Genomic DNA, 20,113 nt, shown 5'->3' with positions numbered 1-20,113 from the left:
AAAAAAGCATTAAATGTAAACTTTCTGATATCTGGTACTTCAATGATGTCTTCAAAAAACAAATTACAGTTATCCAAATTTCTTTGTTCTTAAGCTATTGCCTCTTACCCATTACAACTAATGTATGCCTTGTCCAAATGGAAATGTTTCTCCTCACCTGTTATCATTCATATTTCATTTTGTTTTATTACAGTTTTCTTCTTCTTATTATTATTATTGTTAAGTGAGACCTCCAGGGATTCAGAGACTCATCAAGGGAGACCACATGCTGGTGGCCTCCCTTGATACCAGTGCATATTATAGCTGTATGAACAAGTATGATAGCTGGTGCATATAATAATATGCACCAGCTATCATACTTGTTCATATTGTATCATACTATCATACATTATTATTATTGTTAAGTGAGACCTCCAGGGATTCAGAGACTCATCAAGGGAGACCACATGCTGGTGGCCTCCCTTGATACCAGTGCATATTATAGCTGTATGAACAAGTATGATAGCTGGTGCATATAATAATATGCACCAGCTATCATACTTGTTCTTGAATTCATTCACACTGCCTGCACACACAATATCCAATGACAATCCATTCTAATCATGTACCCCCTCTGTGAGAGAAAATTCTAGATACTCCCATCTTAGTAGCATTCATTCTCAGCTTCCAAGGACACTCTCTTGTCCTTTCCCTACACATAAAATGAAAAATTCCATCAACTGAAATCCTTCATGACTCTTTCAGAAGTTTGTAAGTCTCAATCATATCACCCCTCTTTCTCCTGTTTGTCAGTGTCTATAGTCTACAAATTCTCATCTTTCTTCATAATCTATATTCCATGATCCAGATATCATTTTTAACACTCTCCTTTGCACTTTCTCCAGTGTATCAGAAACACAATGGAAACCAGAAGACCAGACCTGAACACAAAGTCCAAGTGAAGTCTTATCAAGGCCTTGTAAAGAGGCAAAACGATATCCTTATCTTTAAAGTTTGTTTCAGTCTCAAACTTCGTTTCAGCATTGCAATTATCTTTTAAGTTGTATTTTCAATCATTGCTACATGGCCCCTGAACTTCAACTTCCTATCTGCTAACTAACACTTCAAGATCCCTAGCCTGATCAGTTTCTTCTAGCATAATCCTACTAATATAATATAATGATTATATTGTCTTTTATTATTATTATTATTATTATTCAGGCCTCCATGGAGTCAAAAGACTCATCGTGGGAGGTCCTTCCTAAGAAACACAAAGTCTATCAAGACTCATCGAGGGGAGGTTCCCCCCCCCATGAAACACAAAGTCTATCATACCACTCCTTGAACTCATTGACCGTTCTTGCTCTCACCACTCCATCAGGCAATGCATTCCATGGTTCAACCACCCTCCATGCAAAGAAACCACTCCTCACCCTCTTGCTCACAGTTTCCTTTCGTAACTTCCAGGGATGGCCTCTTGTCATCACTCCTTCCCGCTGTTCAACCAAGCGAAAGAACTCCCCAATGTCAAACCTGTAACCACCTCTCAACAGTTTAAAAGTCTCAATCATATCACCTCTCCTTCTTCTATCCACCAAACTCTGCAGTCCACATTCCCTCAGTCGATCCTCATAATTATCATTGTGCAGTCCTGAAACCATCTTTGTTATCCTCCTTTGTACTCTTTCCACAGTCAATTTATCCCCTTCAAATCCTGGGGACCAAATCTGAGAACAATAGTCCAAGTGTGGTCTGATCAGGGTCTTATACAACGGAATGATAACTGTTTTATCTCTGCAGGTCAGTGTCCTTCTCATTATTGCAGCAATCCTCTGTGTTACCTTTGCCACCTTTGCAATATGTCCCCTCAATTTCAGGTTTCTATCAATCATCAACCCCAGATCTCTTGTCTCCCCTACTTCCTCCAGTATAACTCCTCCCATGGAGTATGCATTTTATGTTCAAACTATAACAGAATTTTATGAATATGTATAAAGGACATGCTTTTATTAATCAAAAAGTAAAGCTTACAGATTTATACATGATTCTCCAAACAGTATGAAGAAAAGCCTTTGAATTTCATTGGAGTAAGTAGATCCTTCATTTTAAATTTTATGTGTTCATAAGGAATTAAACAATACTTACTAAATGGTGAGTAATTGCTAAATAATATAAAGAAGGCCCGGCTGAATTCAAATATTTCATAAATAAATGAAAGAATTAAAAGATTATTCAACTTTAATTTGGATAGTTCAAATTTCAACTTAATTTTGAATTAAATATATGCTTCTTTTTCTATATATGCATTTCTTATTAATGAATATTATTCTTTTATTTAAGATATATATATGTAAAACGAAATATAATTAATTGCTTTTCATTTTAATGTATTCAGGGTTGCAGGTACTCTATCTAATTCTGTAGAGTTTTCAAAAGAGTTTAAATGTGCAGAAGATAGTCCTATGAATCCACTAAAGAAATGTGAAGTTTGGTGATTAAAACTACATTGGGATTAATACAATAATGGTTAGTTTAATTTCTTAAATTTCATTCAATTTTTTTCACATGAATATTTGTTTTCTTACTATTATATTAAATATTTTGAAATGTTAAAGAATAAAAACTGAAATAGACTTTTTATTTTCATAATTTTTGTGATAAAGAATGATGATAATAATAATAGACATTACCTGAATGTCTGTTTAATTTAAAATTAGCAGATTAGATTAACAGATTGTAAAAAAAACATTGGTTTTAATAATTACATATTGTGTTTTCATCTTTGTTGTACTTATGTCAGGAAACTTTTAATTAAACAAGAAAAATTAGAGATATATAGAACTGTGCATGAAAACATAAAAGTGGTTAAAATGTCAGTAAGAGTATTATTTCTTGATATTGTGTTTTCATCTTTGTTGTACTTATGTCAGGAAACTTTTAATTAAACAAGAAAAATTAGAGATATATAGAACTGTGCATGAAAACATAAAAGTGGTTAAAATGTCAGTAAGAGTATTATTTCTTGATATTGTGTTTTCATCTTTGTTGTACTTATGTCAGGAAACTTTTAATTAAACAAGAAAAATTAGAGATATATAGAACTGTGCATGAAAACATAAAAGTGGTTAAAATGTCAGTAAGAGTATTATTTCTTGACTTCCATGCAGTCATCTTGGAATGTACTTCTGTTCTATATCTGTATCATATCTTAATTGAATTCTCTACATACCCTCATACTCTCTCTCTCTCTCTACTGATTTTAGCAGTGCAATCCATGAGTGAAGATTCAGTAGAATCGTCTCATTGTTACTCTCTGTGCAAAGAATCTACTTCTCACTCCTCTCACCACTTTATTTTGTTTCTCCTTTTATTCATTTATCTGCCAAGCTATGCAGACTTTTCCAGTCTGTTCTTATACTGATTATCCACACAGTTCTGAAATATTGTTCGTTGGAAACCTAGAATGATTCTCAAATGAAACACTAACATACAAAAAAAAAAAAAAAAAAAAAAAAAAAAAAAAAAAAAAAAAAATCCATGTTATTATTATTTTTATTTTAATTATTATTATTAACATTAAACCTCCATGGAATCAAAAGACTCCTCACGGAAGGCACACACACACACACACACACACACACACACACACACACACACACTATTACACAAGAAAGCCCATCAAACTGTGCTTTTAACCAGTACCATCTTAACAGTATTGTAGGATCCTGGGCAAAGCAATGCACTGCAGGCCCCTACCCACTCACCTACAGGAATAAAAATGTAAGCAGTATTAGTACTTTTAACAAAATCAATGTTTAAACATAAAAAACATGGTGTAAAGTGAGGATTAATCAACACAAACTTTTGCAAAATTTCTTTGCAGAGAATTGATTTATAATTGGCTTAAAGTTGCTGGTTTTCAGGATGTAATTTTCCAAGCACATGAGTGAAAGCCAGTTCAAATGATACTGCCCTGTTGTGCTGTGAAGCTGATTCTTTGTAAGTTGCAATCTTGAAAATGAATTCAAGTACCTGTACTGTTGGTCACCATCATGCACATGAATACTGAGTGCAATTTCAACATTGGAAACACAAATTTCAAGTTCTGATGAGCTAAGCACTTTTTGTTTAGCTCATCGGAACTAATTGTTTTCAGTTGACTGAAGAAGGAAAACAGATTTCCAATCCATGAATACGCTTCGGCACATTTTGTCAGGTCAGAGTTCAGAGAGTCCAGAACAGAGAGGAATGCTTCCATCTTGAACTTTTTCACTTTTGTTTAGAAGTATTCATCATATCCAGTAAGACGTACACTTCACTTTCATTTCCACTTCTTCACATCGCTATAATCCAAATCTGGACATCTACTTCATATTCACTAAATTTGTTTCTAATTTCCTGAAGATACGTTTTCAGAGACTCAAGAAGATTCATGGCAACAAGTATGTCCCCATCTTTTGGCTGCAGGACCATACCTGTTTTCTTCACTCTTTCGAGAATGTCATTCCAAAGAATTGTCAGAAATATCGTTTCCACGTTCTCCATTTTCTTGCTCAATCCTTTTGCCTCTTGCCTTGCGTTCACTTCCTGGTCAGTATCAACTGATACAGAATCCAGTGCATGTTTAATTTTCTCAAAATCTCCATGCAGAGCATGGACAGCATCAAAATGTGACAACCATCGCATGTCAGACAAACACTTGACCACAACATGATCTTTTCCTAATGATGATGCCAGAAAATTCCATCGATATGTAGAAGCCTAAAAAAAGGAATACAGATGTTGAACAAAGTCCAAGAATTTTACAATCTATAGATAACAGGCTGCTGCTTTCACTCCCACCAAGTTCAGGCTGTGTCCAGCATAGGGAACATAGATGGTGAGCTCATTCAGTTGACGGATCTGTGCTTAGAATTCAGTATAGCTTCCAGACATATTTGAGGCATTGTCATACAACTGACCACAGCAGTTTGATAGCAGAATTTTATTTTCATTCAGGAAATCCACAACAGTGTCTGCTAGATTCTTTGCTCCATGAAAAAAGATGGGGATGAGCTTGATGAAACGCTCCCCACGCTCACATCCTCGAATGTACCAGAAGGTAAATGTCAGTTGATCAATGTGTGAGATGTCTGGAGTGGGATCCACACTTATTGAATAATACTTTGACTCTTTCATTTCTTCAGAATTGCACAAAGAGCATGTTGTCCCATTAATTGAATAAATTCCTCACAAATGTTTGCCAATAGATACAATGAATTCCCCTTTCTAGCATTTCCATACAGTTTGAGATGTTCTTCCAAAAAAAGGTTCAAATTCACTCAACAGCTCTAGAATACCTAAAAAGTTTCCATTTTTTGTTGACCATAGTTTGATTCTCTCCACGAAATGCCAAACCTCTGGAGGCAAGAAAGCGAATAACAGAAACCACACGTGTCAACACTTTATGCCAGTATTCCTGCTCCGATCGATGATGTTTGATTAATAAAGAATCTATACATCTGATTGCTTTATGGCAAATCAAATATGTTGTCGTGCACTTGCAACATTCTCCATTTTCTTGTTCTACAAAAAGATTGCTGTGTTTCCAGTCATTGAATTCTGATATAGCAAAGGGAGATTCTTTCTTGGACAATAGGCGACATGCAAAGCAGTACAAACGACCTTGGAATGGTGAACAGAGTAGCCATTCGTGTTTTACACACTTGCCATTTTGTAGTTCACGTTTAAATGCTTTCTTTTATAAATGCCTTGTCTGAGCTCTCTCTCTCTCTCTCTCTCTCTCTCCTCCAGCCCATCATACACTTGTCATGAGTTTGAAAGGTTGCAATCATGGGCATACAGTAGATTACTGGATTTGTAGTGGGCTGACATGATGTCAGCCCACTACAAATCCAGTAATCCACTCTATTAGTATTCTTAATGTCCCATATACCAGGATCTGTGACGCAAATCATAGTGGGCTGACATGATGTCAGCCCACTACAAATCTGTAACGGCAAACTCCTTTGCCATTACAGATTTGTGTATTTCCTCTTGTGGAATGTCCCCAGCAGGAACAGGCAATGGTATGTCTAGAACTGGATGATTTGATGCAGGAGTGGATGTAGATTGCGATGCTGTATTTGGAGGAGCAGTACTAGTAATTGAATTTGCACGTGGATTGAACCAAGATGTTAACTTTGGAAGTTTGCTCATTTTCTCTTTCTCCTCTGCAGCTCTTTTCCTCTTCTGTGCTCCATCATAAAAGTATGCTTCATTTCTGCTCAAAAGGTTATCCACCCGGAAAAAAAAATATTTTTTTAAAAATTCTATTTATAGTATAATATGAAAAAATAACATAACAATGCTAACCGGCAGTATGAAAAGTATTTAATTATTGACGTATTGTGTGCCATCTCCAGTTCTCTTTCTTAGCTCAGTGTTCCAGCAAGAGGTCGAGTAATTTATACACTCTGCCAAGAGATCTCTCATAAACAATATGGCAACATGGGGGCCCTGGGCAACTGCCCAGTGTGCCCATGCCTTAAGACGGCCCTGCATTTTACTCATTCAATGTATCTGCATTCACTACAATGTCAGATATTGCATTACACTCACCAACCACTCTCCATGCAAAGAATCTGCTCCTTATGCCCCTACTCACACCCTCTTTATACAGCTTCCAGGTATTCCTCTTGTTCTATCCCCCCCCATCTCCCATTCTACAAAAAAATTCTTCCTCATTAACCTGGTAACCAGTGTTACCAGGTTAACAACCCTTTTCAACTTAAATGTCTCAAACATATCCCCTCTCTTCCTCCTATTTACAAGGCTTTGCAAACTGTATTCCCTCAATCTGTCCTCATATCTCACATCCCAAAGACCAGTTATGACCTCAGTCAGTTTTCTCTGGACCAATTCCAATGTTTGCTCATCACCATGAAAACCAGAGAACAAAATCTATGTACAATAATCCATATGAGACCAGATCAAGGCCTTATACAGCGGAACCAGAATTCTTTATTTCTACAAGTTAAGGTCCTCTGCATGATTGCTATAATCTGACGTGATGTCTTCACAACTTGTCCAATGTGACCAATGAACATCAGATCCTTGTCCCACCACTCCAACTTTTCTTATCTCCTCGACTTCCTCCAAAATTTCCTCAGAATGTGTATATATTGCATTCTGATGTTGCCTACAAAATTTCATCACCTTACAGTTTGCAACGTTGAATTGACAGTACATAATCACAGTCTTGTACTTCCACATAAAGCCTTTCCTCAGAGAAGTCTGCATATAGCTAGCCACAACCCATTGATAACTTTGTGATTACTCTCACCAACTGAAGGAAAGGAAAATGCAAAACCACACTCACTCTCCCTGGTTTTGCATCATCTGCAAACAGGGTGATTATTGTGGGCAATTTTAATTATGGTGGTATGGATTGGAATGAAGAGATAGCCTTTGGGAATAAGGAAAATGAATTTGTTGAATTCTTGAGAGACAGCTATATCAGGCAGCATGTAAAGAAGGGCATGCAAAGAATGAGAGCATAGTATGTAACTGTGAGTGACGTTTTGCACTTTCCTTCAGCTGGTGAGAGTAATCATGAGGTGATCACATGGGTTGTGGCTAGCTATATGCAGACTTCTCTGAGGAAAGGATATATGTGGAAGTACAAGACTGTGATTATGACAATCTTAGGAGACAGCTTGGAGCTATAGCATGGAATGACGAGTTGAGCAGTAAGGAAATAAATGCTACTTGGGAACTGACAAAGAAATACATCATCATCATCATGCATATCAAGGATTTTGGCCTAGCATGGCCTGTTCCGGCCTTAGAAGTCATCGTTGAATCATTTAAGAGGATGTCCTGGTTTTCTTTTTCCTAATGGCTTGTACTTTAAGGCTTGATTTGGTAATCTTTCTGTTTTCATTCTTTGAACGTGTTCCATCCATTTATGTTTATATTTTTTAATTTTTTCTATTACTGGTTCTTGGTTTAATTCTTTCATAATTTCTTCATTTCTTTTGTGATCAAATAAGGTATACTTTGCAGTTTTTCTCATAAACTTCATTTCTGCTGTTGTTAATCTTTGTTTGTCTTTTTGTTTTATTGTCCAGATTTCGCTTCCATACATTAAGACTGGTAGGGCTAATGTATTGTATACTTTTAGTCTGGTTTATTTTTGGACTAGGTTTGGTTTAAATATAGAGTTAATTACACCTGTTATTTTTAAATATTTTGCAATTTTAAGTTTATATCTTTTTCATTTTCATATGTGATCATACATCCTAGGTAATTAAATGAATTCACTTGTTCTAAGATCTTGTTATCTATTACTATTTTTGTTCTTGCTGGATCTTGTCCTTTAAAGGCCATAGTTTTTGATTTTTCTGTTGATATTATCATACCATAATCTTTGGATATCTCATTTAGATCTAAAATAGCTTTCTGTAGTTTATCTTCAGAATTTGTAATTATTATTTGGTCATCGGCAAAGAGGAGAGTGTTTAAGTTTACTGTGGAAGAAAGTTTAATTCCTTGATGTAAATTTTTATTCCATTTTATTATTATTTTATTTAAGTAGATATTAAAAAGAGTTGCTGAGAGGGGACATCCCTGTCGGACCCCTTGGTTTATCTCTCTCGTATATGATAGCTCATGATTTAATCTTATTTGTATTTGATTATTTTCATATATACTTGTGATAGATTTTAGGATATTATTTGGTATTTGTCTTTCTTTTAATATGTTAAATAATATGTTTCTTTTAACTTTGTCAAATGCTTTTTCAAAGTCAATAAATCCAATATGTGTTTCTAAATTGTATTCTCTTCTTTTCTCTATTATTAATTTTAGGCAAAAGGCTGGGTCTATACATGATCGTCCTTTTCTAAATCCATTCTGTACTTCTAAAATAAAGTTTTCGGAATATTTCATTAGTTTGCTATTTAAGATTCTGCTATATATTTTGTAACAGGAATTTAGTATACTGATACCTCTATAGTTTTTAGGGTCATCTCTATTACCTTTTTTAAAGATAGGAATCACAATTACTTTTTTCCATTCTATTGGGGGGATACCAGTTGAATAAATTTTATTTAAAAATAATAAGAGTCTTTCTTTGAATCTAGTTCCTGCATATTTATATAGTTCTGAACCTAGTTTATCTTCTCCAGGTGATTACCACCTAAATGGCTACAAGTGACAAGAATAGAAAGAAAAATTGAAACATTTGTTTATAAAACTAGACATTTGAATGACACAAATGTACAATGGCTATATGAACAAAGAATTAACCAATATCTAGACAAAATAAAACAAAATTAAGAAATAGAAATAGAAATAGAATTCAACAAATTCATTTTCCTTATTCCCAAAGGCTATCTCTTCATTCCAATCCATACCACCATAATTAAAATTGCCCACAATAATCACCCATAGAATTGCTTAATATAAAAACGATACTAAATGCAGCAGCAAATGAAAGCTTAGGAAAGACCAAAAAATTCAAAAGGAAAAAACTGAAGATTTGGAATGATACAATGAAAGAAATAATCAAAAAGAAAAAAGCTTATCAAAAATGATTAAGCAGTAAAAGATTAAAAGATGAAATAGAATATAAAAGAATAAGAGCCATAGCTAAGAGAAGTCAGAAAAAGACATAGAGAATCATGGAACAAATTTGTTTCTAATTTAGAACACGATTTATATAAAATAAGACCCACTGTATATAAAATTTTGAAACACTTAAATGCAGATACCAAAAAAAACATAAAATTAAACACTGAATTGAAATTAGAAGAATTTCTAAATTACTACACAGAATTGTGGACAGACAAATATTTTAAAAAAGACAATTGGCAAACAATTAATGAAAAGGAAATAACTAAAGAAGAATTAGAAATCAGCCTGAAAGAAACAAGAAAAATTTAGTTTTATTTTATTAATTAATTTATATTTTTGTATATATATTATTATTTTTATTTTTTCATCACAGGTCAGGCTAGGGTAGATAATTAACAAAGCCTTTAGATTTATCTTAGGAAAGACATAAATTCTTTACTGTGAATACTCACCATCGTGTAAACTTAAAAGAAAGAATATATACAAGTTAGTGTACAAGTGTTACAGTTCATGTGAATACTCATAAATCATGTTTGTGTTATTGATATTCTGTGCTGCCTTGCCAGTCCATGACTTCACTAACCTTATCTTCCTATCACTGTGATTCCATACTGTCCCAAGTGTGACCTACCTTCTGCTTTGTTTGAGGGTTGGATAGGTTCACTTAGCTTGTGTTTTGTGCATATGTATGTTTTCCTGATGATGACTCAATACAGAGTTGAAACGTTGAGTGTTATTTTCATAATTATAAGTAAAGTAATTACTCCAACGTGTGTTTTTGTCTCCATAAATTCTTTACTATGAATGCTCACCATCGTGTAAACTTAAAAGGAAGAATATATACAAGTTAGTGTACAAGTGTATCAGTTTATGTGAATACTCATAAATCATGTTTGTGTTATTGATATTTTGTGCTGCCTTACCAGTCCTTGACCTCACTAACTTTATCTTCCTATCATTGTGATTCCATACTGTCCCAAGTATGACCTACCTTCTGCTTTGTTTGAGGGTTGAATAGATCCTCCTACATTCTGTCTTTCCACTTTAGCTGATGCTCTCTCTACATATAATTCATTTTCCTCCTTTCCATTTATTGACTACTTATTTCCCTTTTCATTTCACTCATGTATGCTCTCACTGTCAACTCTTGTACTTTGCCCTGTCACAATCATTCTCATATTCCCGTCTTTCCATTGCCTTCCTCCTGTCATGTTCTCTTATACATACTTCCTCTATTCTAATCCTGTGCATTCCCTCTCACCCAACAACAGTTGCTCCAAATATTCAATACCAAACACTGTCAAAATGCAGCCCACCTCTTTTAAACTACTTGAGTCTCTATTCAAGTTCACTAGATTTGCAAACTGTATATCTTTTACCTTGTACAGCTCAATCATCTTGTAATTTATCAACTCTACTCTCTCCTCATCTATCACAGCAACTTCCTCCAATCCCTTTCAGCATTCTTTTCTCACCTTCAAAGTCATAATCATTGCAAACCCTGATGCTTCCTCATCACTTGCACACAAAATCTCAGATATTTGCCTCATTAGGCACTCAGAGAAAAAGAAAAATGTTTTATTCACAGCACTAAGGCAGTATGCATACTAAATGTTTGTTTGGAATTTTGAATTATTGCTTATATATCAAGTTCGCAAACAATATCTGTCCTTTGAAACTACAAAAAATTTCAAACGACAGACAGATATTGTTGGCCTACTTGATATACAATTTTTGATATACAATTGTAGCTTACAGAGTTACAATACCTTTAGTATGGATTACTCTCATGGTTGCTTTATTCAAACAAAAGCTATCTCTGAGTCTATATATATATATATGAAAGTTAGGTTTGTAGTAAGGAAACTTTTGATCATGATAGATGAGATGTTTTCAGTATTCTAGGTTCTATCCTTTGAAGTAACCCCATGAGTTTGAATTATTGCTGCCAGACCAAGTTGGAATACTTTATCAGAAGCAATAAAAATGAATAAACAGTGAACATGTGAATCCTTTAGAAATCATGTCAGTGGAGTGAAAAGTTGGTCTGCACTTTTATTATTATTATTAAACAAGACCCCATGGAGTCAAAGACTCATCTAGGAGGTCCTTTTATCTCACACACATCTCATCATACCGTGTCTTAAACACATTCAAACTCTTTGCAGACACCACACTCTCAGGCAAGGCATTCCAATCACTCACAACTCTGCACGAAAAAAACCTGCCTCTCATTCCCCTACTCACACCCTCCTTATACAGTTTCCAGGGATGACCTCTGGTTCTCCCCTGATCTCCCACTATTCTCTGTAGAACTTCTCCACCATTGATCCTATAACAACCCCTTATCAACTTGTAGGTCTCTATCATATCTCTCCTCTTCCTTCTCTCCACTAGACTCTGCAAATTACATCTTTTCAATCTTTCCTCGTACTCGACATTTGAGAGGCCAGAAACTACCTTAGTCAGTCGCCTTTGGACCCTTTCCAACATCTCTTTATCCTTCTGAAAACCAGGTGACCAAATCTGGGCACAATAGTCCATGTGTGGCCTAATCAAAGCCTTATACAATGGAACAAGAATCTCCTTACTTCTACACGTCAGTGTCCTCTGCATCATTCCCAGAAGTCTTTGTATTGTCTTCACAATTTTGGCGATGTGTCCCCTAAATTTTAGATCCTTATCCACTATCACCCCCAGATCTCTTATTTCCTCTACTTCCAACAATACATTCTCACCAAGCATAAATTCTGCATCCCATCTTTGTTTTTCAAATTTTAAAACCTTACATTTTGCAACATTGAACTCACATCCCCATTTGCTTGCCCAATCACTCAATTTATTCAAGTCTTCTTGCAAGGCCACAACATCTTCACTACTCTTTATGGTTCATCCCAACTTTGCATCATCTGCAAACAACTGAATATCTCCATCCAAATTTTTGCCAATATCATTAATATACAAGTTAAATAGTAATGGCCCTAAAACAGACCCCTGAGGCACTCCACTAGTGACTTTCCTTTTCCTGGATATCGCACCCCCATACACAACTTGTTGATACCTATCAGATAGCCAGTCTCCAATCCAATGCACTAATCTAATATCCAACCCCATCTGCTCTAGTTTGACTGTCAACTTATCATGAGGTACTCTATCAAAAGCTTTTGCGAAATCCAAGTATATTACTGTGTATCCTTCTCCTCTGTCCAAGGAAGCAGTCACTTTATTGTAATAAGTAAGTAGATTACTAAAACATGACCTCCCTTTAGCAAATCCATGCTGTCCATCAAAGATTATACCATTGTTGTCAACCCAACTCTGGATTCTAGTTCTCACAAGCTTCTCCAACAACTTAACCACAACACCTGACACACAGATAGGCCTATAGTTTGATGCTTGAGTTCGATCACCTCCTTTATGAAGTGGCACAATCTTGCCCTCCTTCCACTCCTTAGGAACTTGACCAAGTGCAAGACTCGTATTAAAAAAATATGTCAAGGCAGGTGTCAACTCTCTGACACATTCCTTCAGAATACGCGGTGATATATTATCAACTCCCACAGCCTTATTTACATCTAGTTTACTCAACTCCCCAAACACCTCTTGCTCACTTACTTTGTTGACACAATGACATAAATTAGAGTATATAACAAATAGGGGTATTTATTTTCTTCTTTTTTAATAAGTTTCAGTGCCAATGTTTATCCTTTTAAGCTATGTTTTCATTTATAAATTTGAATTATTGCATTTGGTTAATTTCTGACATCCATATGAGGTGAGATCCACATGAATCATATTGTTTGATATGATTCATGTGGATCATATTAAAGGCATTAAATTATTGCCTATCAGTATAGCACTGCTACATTATTATTTAAATCTTACATAGTACAATTGGAAGAATGATGAGACCAATGTGCACTTTGTCTGAAAAAGATATTAGTTTGATTCTTGTTGTGACAAGAGGAATTTTTCATTAGCATTTTCAATTGAAGGTGAGTATCTCATATGGAGGTAGCAGGGTGTTTTCTCCCAGAAATGCAGGTTTTTCATCCCACATACAGGCAAATCGGCCAGAATATAAATAAAATTTAACTCTACAAAAATAGTTAATGGGCAGTAGATGGTGTTATGTGTAGCTGATAGATGGTGGCATAGTGAGTAGATAATGGTACTGTGTGATGGAGGATTAAGTGGTCTAGACTGGGTTGGACAGAATGGAGTGCTCTCCTTCAATGATTCTGTGGAGGCATCACTTAATAATAATAATAATAAATTTAAGTACTTAAATACTCATAGTATGTAAGTTTTAGTCGTAATCAAGAAATAGTAATTGCAAAACAGATAAACAAACAAAAGGGGGGGGGGAATTCAGACCCACTTAAAATAGAGTAGTGGAAAAGCATCTTGGAAAAAAAAATTATTACCAGTGATTCTAAGTTGTTGAATATTTATATTCATTAATAAGCTTTAATAAGATTTATTAATATAGCATCAAATACTCAATGAGAATAATTAATTAGCACTTGAATTTAAGATGACAAAAATATTCTATGATTATACAATAATAGGAAGCATTCATTTCAGGGGCCATTTTGGAATAGAAAACAGAAGCCAATGTCATAATACAGCCAGTTTACTGAGTTTGATCCTTCAGCACTAAACAGAAATTACTGAAGTCATTGATTTGTAGCAGTGCATGCTAATGTGTTTGCATATGAGGCAAGAAGTTTGTTTTGTTGCTTTTGTCCTTCATTGTTTTATCCATGTGTGTGTGTGTGTGTGTGTGTGTGTGTGTGTGTACATACATACATACATATGTATATATATAAACATAAAACTGCAAGTAAATAGAAAACATTGGACATTTCAAAGATGTATTACTATTTGACTCATCATCATCATGTGTTTTGTAAAATTATTATCCTGTTAATGTTCTTGCCTTATTCATCATGTTTTTTAGTATAGAAGTAATATATTTCAGTATACAACTATACATGTGAAGATAAATTATATAACTAAATTCACCATGGAAGTTTTAAAATTTTCAAGCCAGAATTTATTTAATTATCCATTTTAAAAATTGATATGTTTTTCTGTAATGAGAGCTGTTAAAATGATTATGTTCAATTGAGTATATTTTTGGCTGTCACTATATGAAAAACTCCTGTCTTGAAATAGTCAAGTTTTAGAAATGTAGTCTGATGATTAAAATAAAAATAAAAGATTATTACTATTTTCAATATTCAGTGTGTTTGCAGGCAGTGGTTATAAGAAGCAAAACTAAAAATAATTTTTAGAAAGCCAGTGTATTCTTATAAAGTGAGAAATGATAGCAGAAGTTTTTTCAAGTGATATAAATAATACTCAAATTTGTTAATATGCAAGAATACTGTACTAGGGAAAGTTTCTTAAATTACATTAAATTTAAGTGAACATGAATTTTTTAAAATAAAGGAGTAGCACATAGCAGAAATCAAGATGATATTTATGACCACTGTACAGAAAAAATTATTTTTGAACACTTTTGTAGGTGGCTTCTAAAAGCATAATAATACACTGCTGTTGCTATTTCTCCCTACCCATAAATTAATTACCACAGTGTAATTTATATTTAAATATTTATGTGCATTTTAAAGGAGTTTCACATGTAAGGAATTATGGTTTATCTAAGTATAAACCCCAATCTTCAAATTCTGAGTGCAAAATATTGACTAGAAACAGATTATCACATTGAAATGCATATGTTGTACAGAAGTAATGTAAATGATTATATGTATCAGTCATATATTTTTTTTTTTAGCCATTTGATAGTAATTAATTTAATGTCTTGAACACAGATGTTCCATATATGAACTGAGAAAAAAAATTTACTGTTATCAAGTATCTAATATTTCTGTTAATAAAAATACAGTGTGACTTAGATATTCGTATAATATTCATTTCTCTGTTCTTTCTTTTTTTAAAATATTTTTAACAAATATCTATTATGAATCATTAGTTCCCCCCCCCCCCCCCACACACACACCTCTTAGCTCCTTCTTGCTGTCAAGGAGCCAGTATTACATAAAGAAAATTTGGTTTCTTAGTGCCTGACTAGCATGATAGGTATATGCTAATATGATTTACATGAAATTTCATTATTATTTTATTATTATGTGACACCTCTAGGGAGTCCAAAGACTCATCGAGGGAGGGCACCTACTCTGTCTCCTCCACTCAATCTACCAACTACACCAACACCATCTAATGCCCACCACCACCACTACTATTTCCAAAGACAATCATAAACATACATGCATGTGGCGGGATTCGAATCCGCAGCCTTTTGGCTGGAGACGCTAACCACTCAGCCAACCAGGCTGGCATGATACAATATATAAAATATATGTATAAAAAACTTAAAAATAGCCATAATCAGTAATCTGTTATGCTCTTCACTATTCAATTGATTAATGATAAATATATGAGCTACTGAATATATTTCTTTCTGAATTAAAGTTGATCATTTGATTATTTTAAAACAATTTTTAATTTCCGATCAACTTTTTAAATTTATTATGATAGTATGTTTCTGAGAAAATAACTGCATTGGCTCAGTCAGTTGATAGTTTGAATTTTAAAGAAATTCAAGGATTCATAAATTTAATATTGATCAGTAAAATGAAGAATACGACATATTGCTTTATAGTTTTATATAGATTTTTGATTTATATCATCTGTCCTCCTTGCATGACTGTTGTTACAAGAACATATACAGTCAACTTTCATTACAACAAACTATAACAAACTCATTTGCTATAACGAAGTGCCAAAAAATTCTAACCAAAGTTCCATACAGAGTATGCTAAAAGAAATTCAGAATAGCAACATTGTAACAAAGTATGGCTGCGATTCCTAAAATAGCGATTAGTGTTTTATACTGATATTCATATGCTCAATTAAAACATTTTAATTAAACTGTAGGTAAAAAGGCAAAAAATTGTATGCATGTTTCTTTAGAAATTTAGGTGATAGTCAGATTGGGACTGGAGAAACTGAAGAAGAAAGTAAATGATATAAGTATAATAAATAAGGAAGTGAGTGGTAATGGGCAAATCTTGAGGAGAAGGAATAAATGTACAGCAGGCACATGTGAACGTGTCAATCGAAAGAATGAGTGACAAATGTGTGAATGTGTGTGTGTGGGGGGAAATGGAAGTGAGATGGAAAAAAGTCAGAATGTGGAGGGTGAAAAGGAAAAAAAAAAGAATGAAATGGAAGTAAGGTGGTAATGATGATTTGCGAGGTAGGGTAGTAAAGAATATTTTGTAAGGTGATTCAGTGATTTGGAGTGTGCATGATAGGAGTGTTTACAAGGAATGCTTGCCTGAGATGGTGGATAAAATTATGACTGACATTATGAAGTATAGATGTGGTTGTTTTCAAAATGACAGGGATAGTTGTTACAAATTATCTGAGAAGTGGCATGAATCTTGTGGCGAAATATATGAGAGAAACATTAAGGATAGTGCAACAATTTTTAAAAGCCAAAGGGTATATGATTGTGAGTTTTTCCACAGTGTAATATTGTAATATTGTAAAAGAATATAAATTATGGATCAAATAATAGTCAGAATGTGTGGGAAGAGAGAGAGAGAGAGACTTGTAGTTTATAGAACTGGAAATATTTAATATGCAAGAGATGTAACCCATCTCTTACATATAGAAGGGATCTGTATGCAAGGCATGAGTTGCATTAAGGCTTCTGTTTGGAAATAGGAATGAGGAAAATTAGAATTGTCCATCAGGAGTTAGATATAGCAAGGATATTGATCGAGATTACAGCAGTGTGGAGGAGGAAGAATATAGTTGCTCTTTTCATGTGAAATTGAGAAGACCAATGGTGGATGCATGATTAAAAATGAGTTGAATGAATTAATGGCCTTAGGGTTCATTTCCTAAAATATCAGTGTTACCAAAACATGTTGATTGAGAACTACACCCTCTGTCCAACAAGAAACTGAACTTTTGATAGAAAATACAATACAGGCCAATTATAATTATTCAAATAATTTATTTCAATCAATATACTCTCCCTCAGCTTCGATATGGCATGGTCAATTAATTCGTTAAATGAGTTTTTATATCGTTTTCAATGATGTCATATCGCTTTCCTTTCATCGGCAAATGGAGTCAGGGGAAGAGAAAGAAGTCACAGAGTGCTAAATCAAGTGAATACGGCGAGTGATCCAACACAAACTTGGTTTTTGCTCAAAAACTGTCTCACAATGTTCGAACGATGAGATGGTGCATTAGCGTGCAAAAGTGGCCAGCTACCTGCATCATGATATTCATGCCGTACGCAATGAATTCTCGTCAATCACTTCAAAATTTCGAGATAAAGCTCACCATTGATCGTTTGGTCAGGTGAAATGAATTCTTTTTGGATAATGCCCTTAACTCATAGATACAAATCAGCACTGTCTTTACTTTTGACTTCTCCAAGCGACTTTTTTTCGGATGCCCCTCTTCTGGTGGTCTCCACTTAGCACTCTGGCACTTTGCTTCGGCCTCATACTCAAAACACCACGTTTCATCACCAGTAACGATCGTTTCAAGGAAGTTTGAGTCCTTACGAGTGGTTTTAATGAGGTCCTTGCAGTGTTCAATTCGATACATTTTTTGCTCGTCAGTCAAATTGCCGGGAACAAATCGCGAATTCAATTTACAAAGGCCCAAACTCTCGGTCAAAATGTTGTGCACAGTTGATTTTGGGATCCCAAATTTATCTTCAATCAATCTCACTGACGATTTCGGTTTTCTTTGATGATGAAATCACGCTCTTTTTGGATGTTAACTTCGCTCAGTCCAGTTTTTGGATGGATCTGCTTTTCATCGTCCTCAAGCATCTTACGACCACTTTGAAATCACTTGAATCACCCGTAAGCTTTATGGAAGCTGGGCAAGAGTGTGGTTAGCAAGGGTGTTAAAGCTGGGTTCTTTACTTTTAGAGTGATAAATGAGTGGAATAAGCTGCCAGAGTCTGTTGTGGGTGCTATGACAGTGAGTGAGTTCAAAGCAAGGTATGATAGATACTGTGAGAATGTTGTATAGTTGTGTGGACATGATGTTTGGGGTCTCCCTCGATGAGTCTAAGGACTTATCGAGGGAGAGTCGCCCATAATAATAATAATAATAATAATAATAAACTTGATTACGGGATAAGCATTCATCACCGTATGCTTTTTGAAGCATTTGATGCGTTTTGGTAAAACTTTTACCAAAAAGTCAATCGCAGCTCTCTGTTTGAAACTCATTTTTTGATCATTCGTCAAAACGCACTCTCACTCTTGGCACTATAACTCAGCTTCTAATGAAACAAATGTCATAAACAGTTGACACAACATTAATGAAAGTTGCCGCTTTCGACAACAAAAGGATACAACAGGTGGCGCCACTAGTTTCTTCTATTTTCAAAAAGTTTGGTTTTCTTTTTTGGACAGAGGGTGTAGAAGGATATAACTTATTTAGGGAAGACAGTAGTGCAGGTAAAGTATTAGTTAATAAAAACCCGAAGAATTATATCTTCTCAGAGTAAACAATAAGGATAAAAAGAGGAAGGTATGGCTTTAAAAATGTATTATGGGAGACAGAGGTAAGCAGGACAAAATATTTAGTAGAGTGTTGCTTTAGATCTGGAAATATGAAGAGAATGACAAAGAAATAGCAGAATTGGAAGAAAGAACTTACTCCTATTTATTGGAAAGGGAGTAAGTTCGATTCTCGTCGAGACAGGAGGAATCTTTATGCCAACCTGGTTGGCCAAGTAGTTAGTGTATCCGGCCAAGTGGTTAGCGTATCAGCCAAAAGGCTGTGGGTTTGAATCCTACCATGGGCACGAATGTTTGTGATTGTCTGTGGAAATACCAGTGGTGGTGGTGGTGGTAGTGGGCGGTAGATGGCATTGGTGTAGATGATGATGGTAGTTGCAATTCATTGTAGTTGGTAGATGAATGGCAGAGACAAAGAGTTGTAGAGTAGGTGCCCTCTCTCAATGAGTCTTTGGACTCCCTGGGTGTGTCGAGTAATAATAATAATAATAATAATAATAATAAATGTTTAAGAAAACTTATGTAATCATTATAGGAGATTTTGATTATAGCAATGCAGGCTAGAAAGAATAGAAGGAATAATCAGCTAATAGAGATAAAAGAAAGTAAAGTCTGAGTCCCTGAGTGCTAATTATCTTGCAACATGTAATGGAATGAACATGGCAATTGAGAATTCTAGAATTAAGAAGAGCATCAAAAAATGTGATTGAGTCGAGTATCATTTTTCTCTGCAATAGGGGAAAGAACATGGTCCCTTACTTGGTAGATGAGAATAGAATAGACCTGCATTTATGGCAACAAAATTACAAAAGGAAAAAAAAAAAAAAAAAAAAATTAGGGGAAAAAAAAGCCTCGTACCCCTATGGAGGGGGAGAAGAGAGAGAGAGAGTCCAAGTGGACCAGATAGCACAGTGTAAGAAGAG

General features: G+C 34.7%; 1 protein-coding gene across 3 annotated transcripts in view; it reads left to right on the top strand.

Annotated features, from left to right (window-relative positions):
- Nep3 (M13 family metallopeptidase neprilysin 3) overlaps positions 1 to 14,309 on the top strand; it is a 502,574-nt gene extending 488,265 nt beyond the window's left edge. For all 3 annotated transcript variants that reach the window (XM_090407352.1, XM_090407368.1, XM_090407360.1), the window contains 2 exons: positions 2,375 to 2,505; positions 14,185 to 14,309. In XM_090407352.1, coding sequence (XP_090263478.1) covers positions 2,375 to 2,474 — 100 coding nt within the window. In that variant the 3' untranslated portion in view covers positions 2,475 to 2,505; positions 14,185 to 14,309. The remainder of the gene's footprint in view (positions 1 to 2,374; positions 2,506 to 14,184) is intronic.
- Positions 14,310 to 20,113: the final 5,804 nt, after the last annotated feature.

The sequence above is a fragment of the Typopeltis vanoorti genome, chromosome 2 (assembly GCF_054136105.1).
Source record: "Typopeltis vanoorti isolate ZY-2024b chromosome 2, IOZ_Tvanoo_1.0, whole genome shotgun sequence".
NCBI lineage: Eukaryota > Metazoa > Arthropoda > Arachnida > Uropygi > Thelyphonidae > Typopeltis > Typopeltis vanoorti.
Note: the sequence above shows the minus strand (reverse complement) of the source record. Positions and strands in the feature narration are given on the sequence as shown.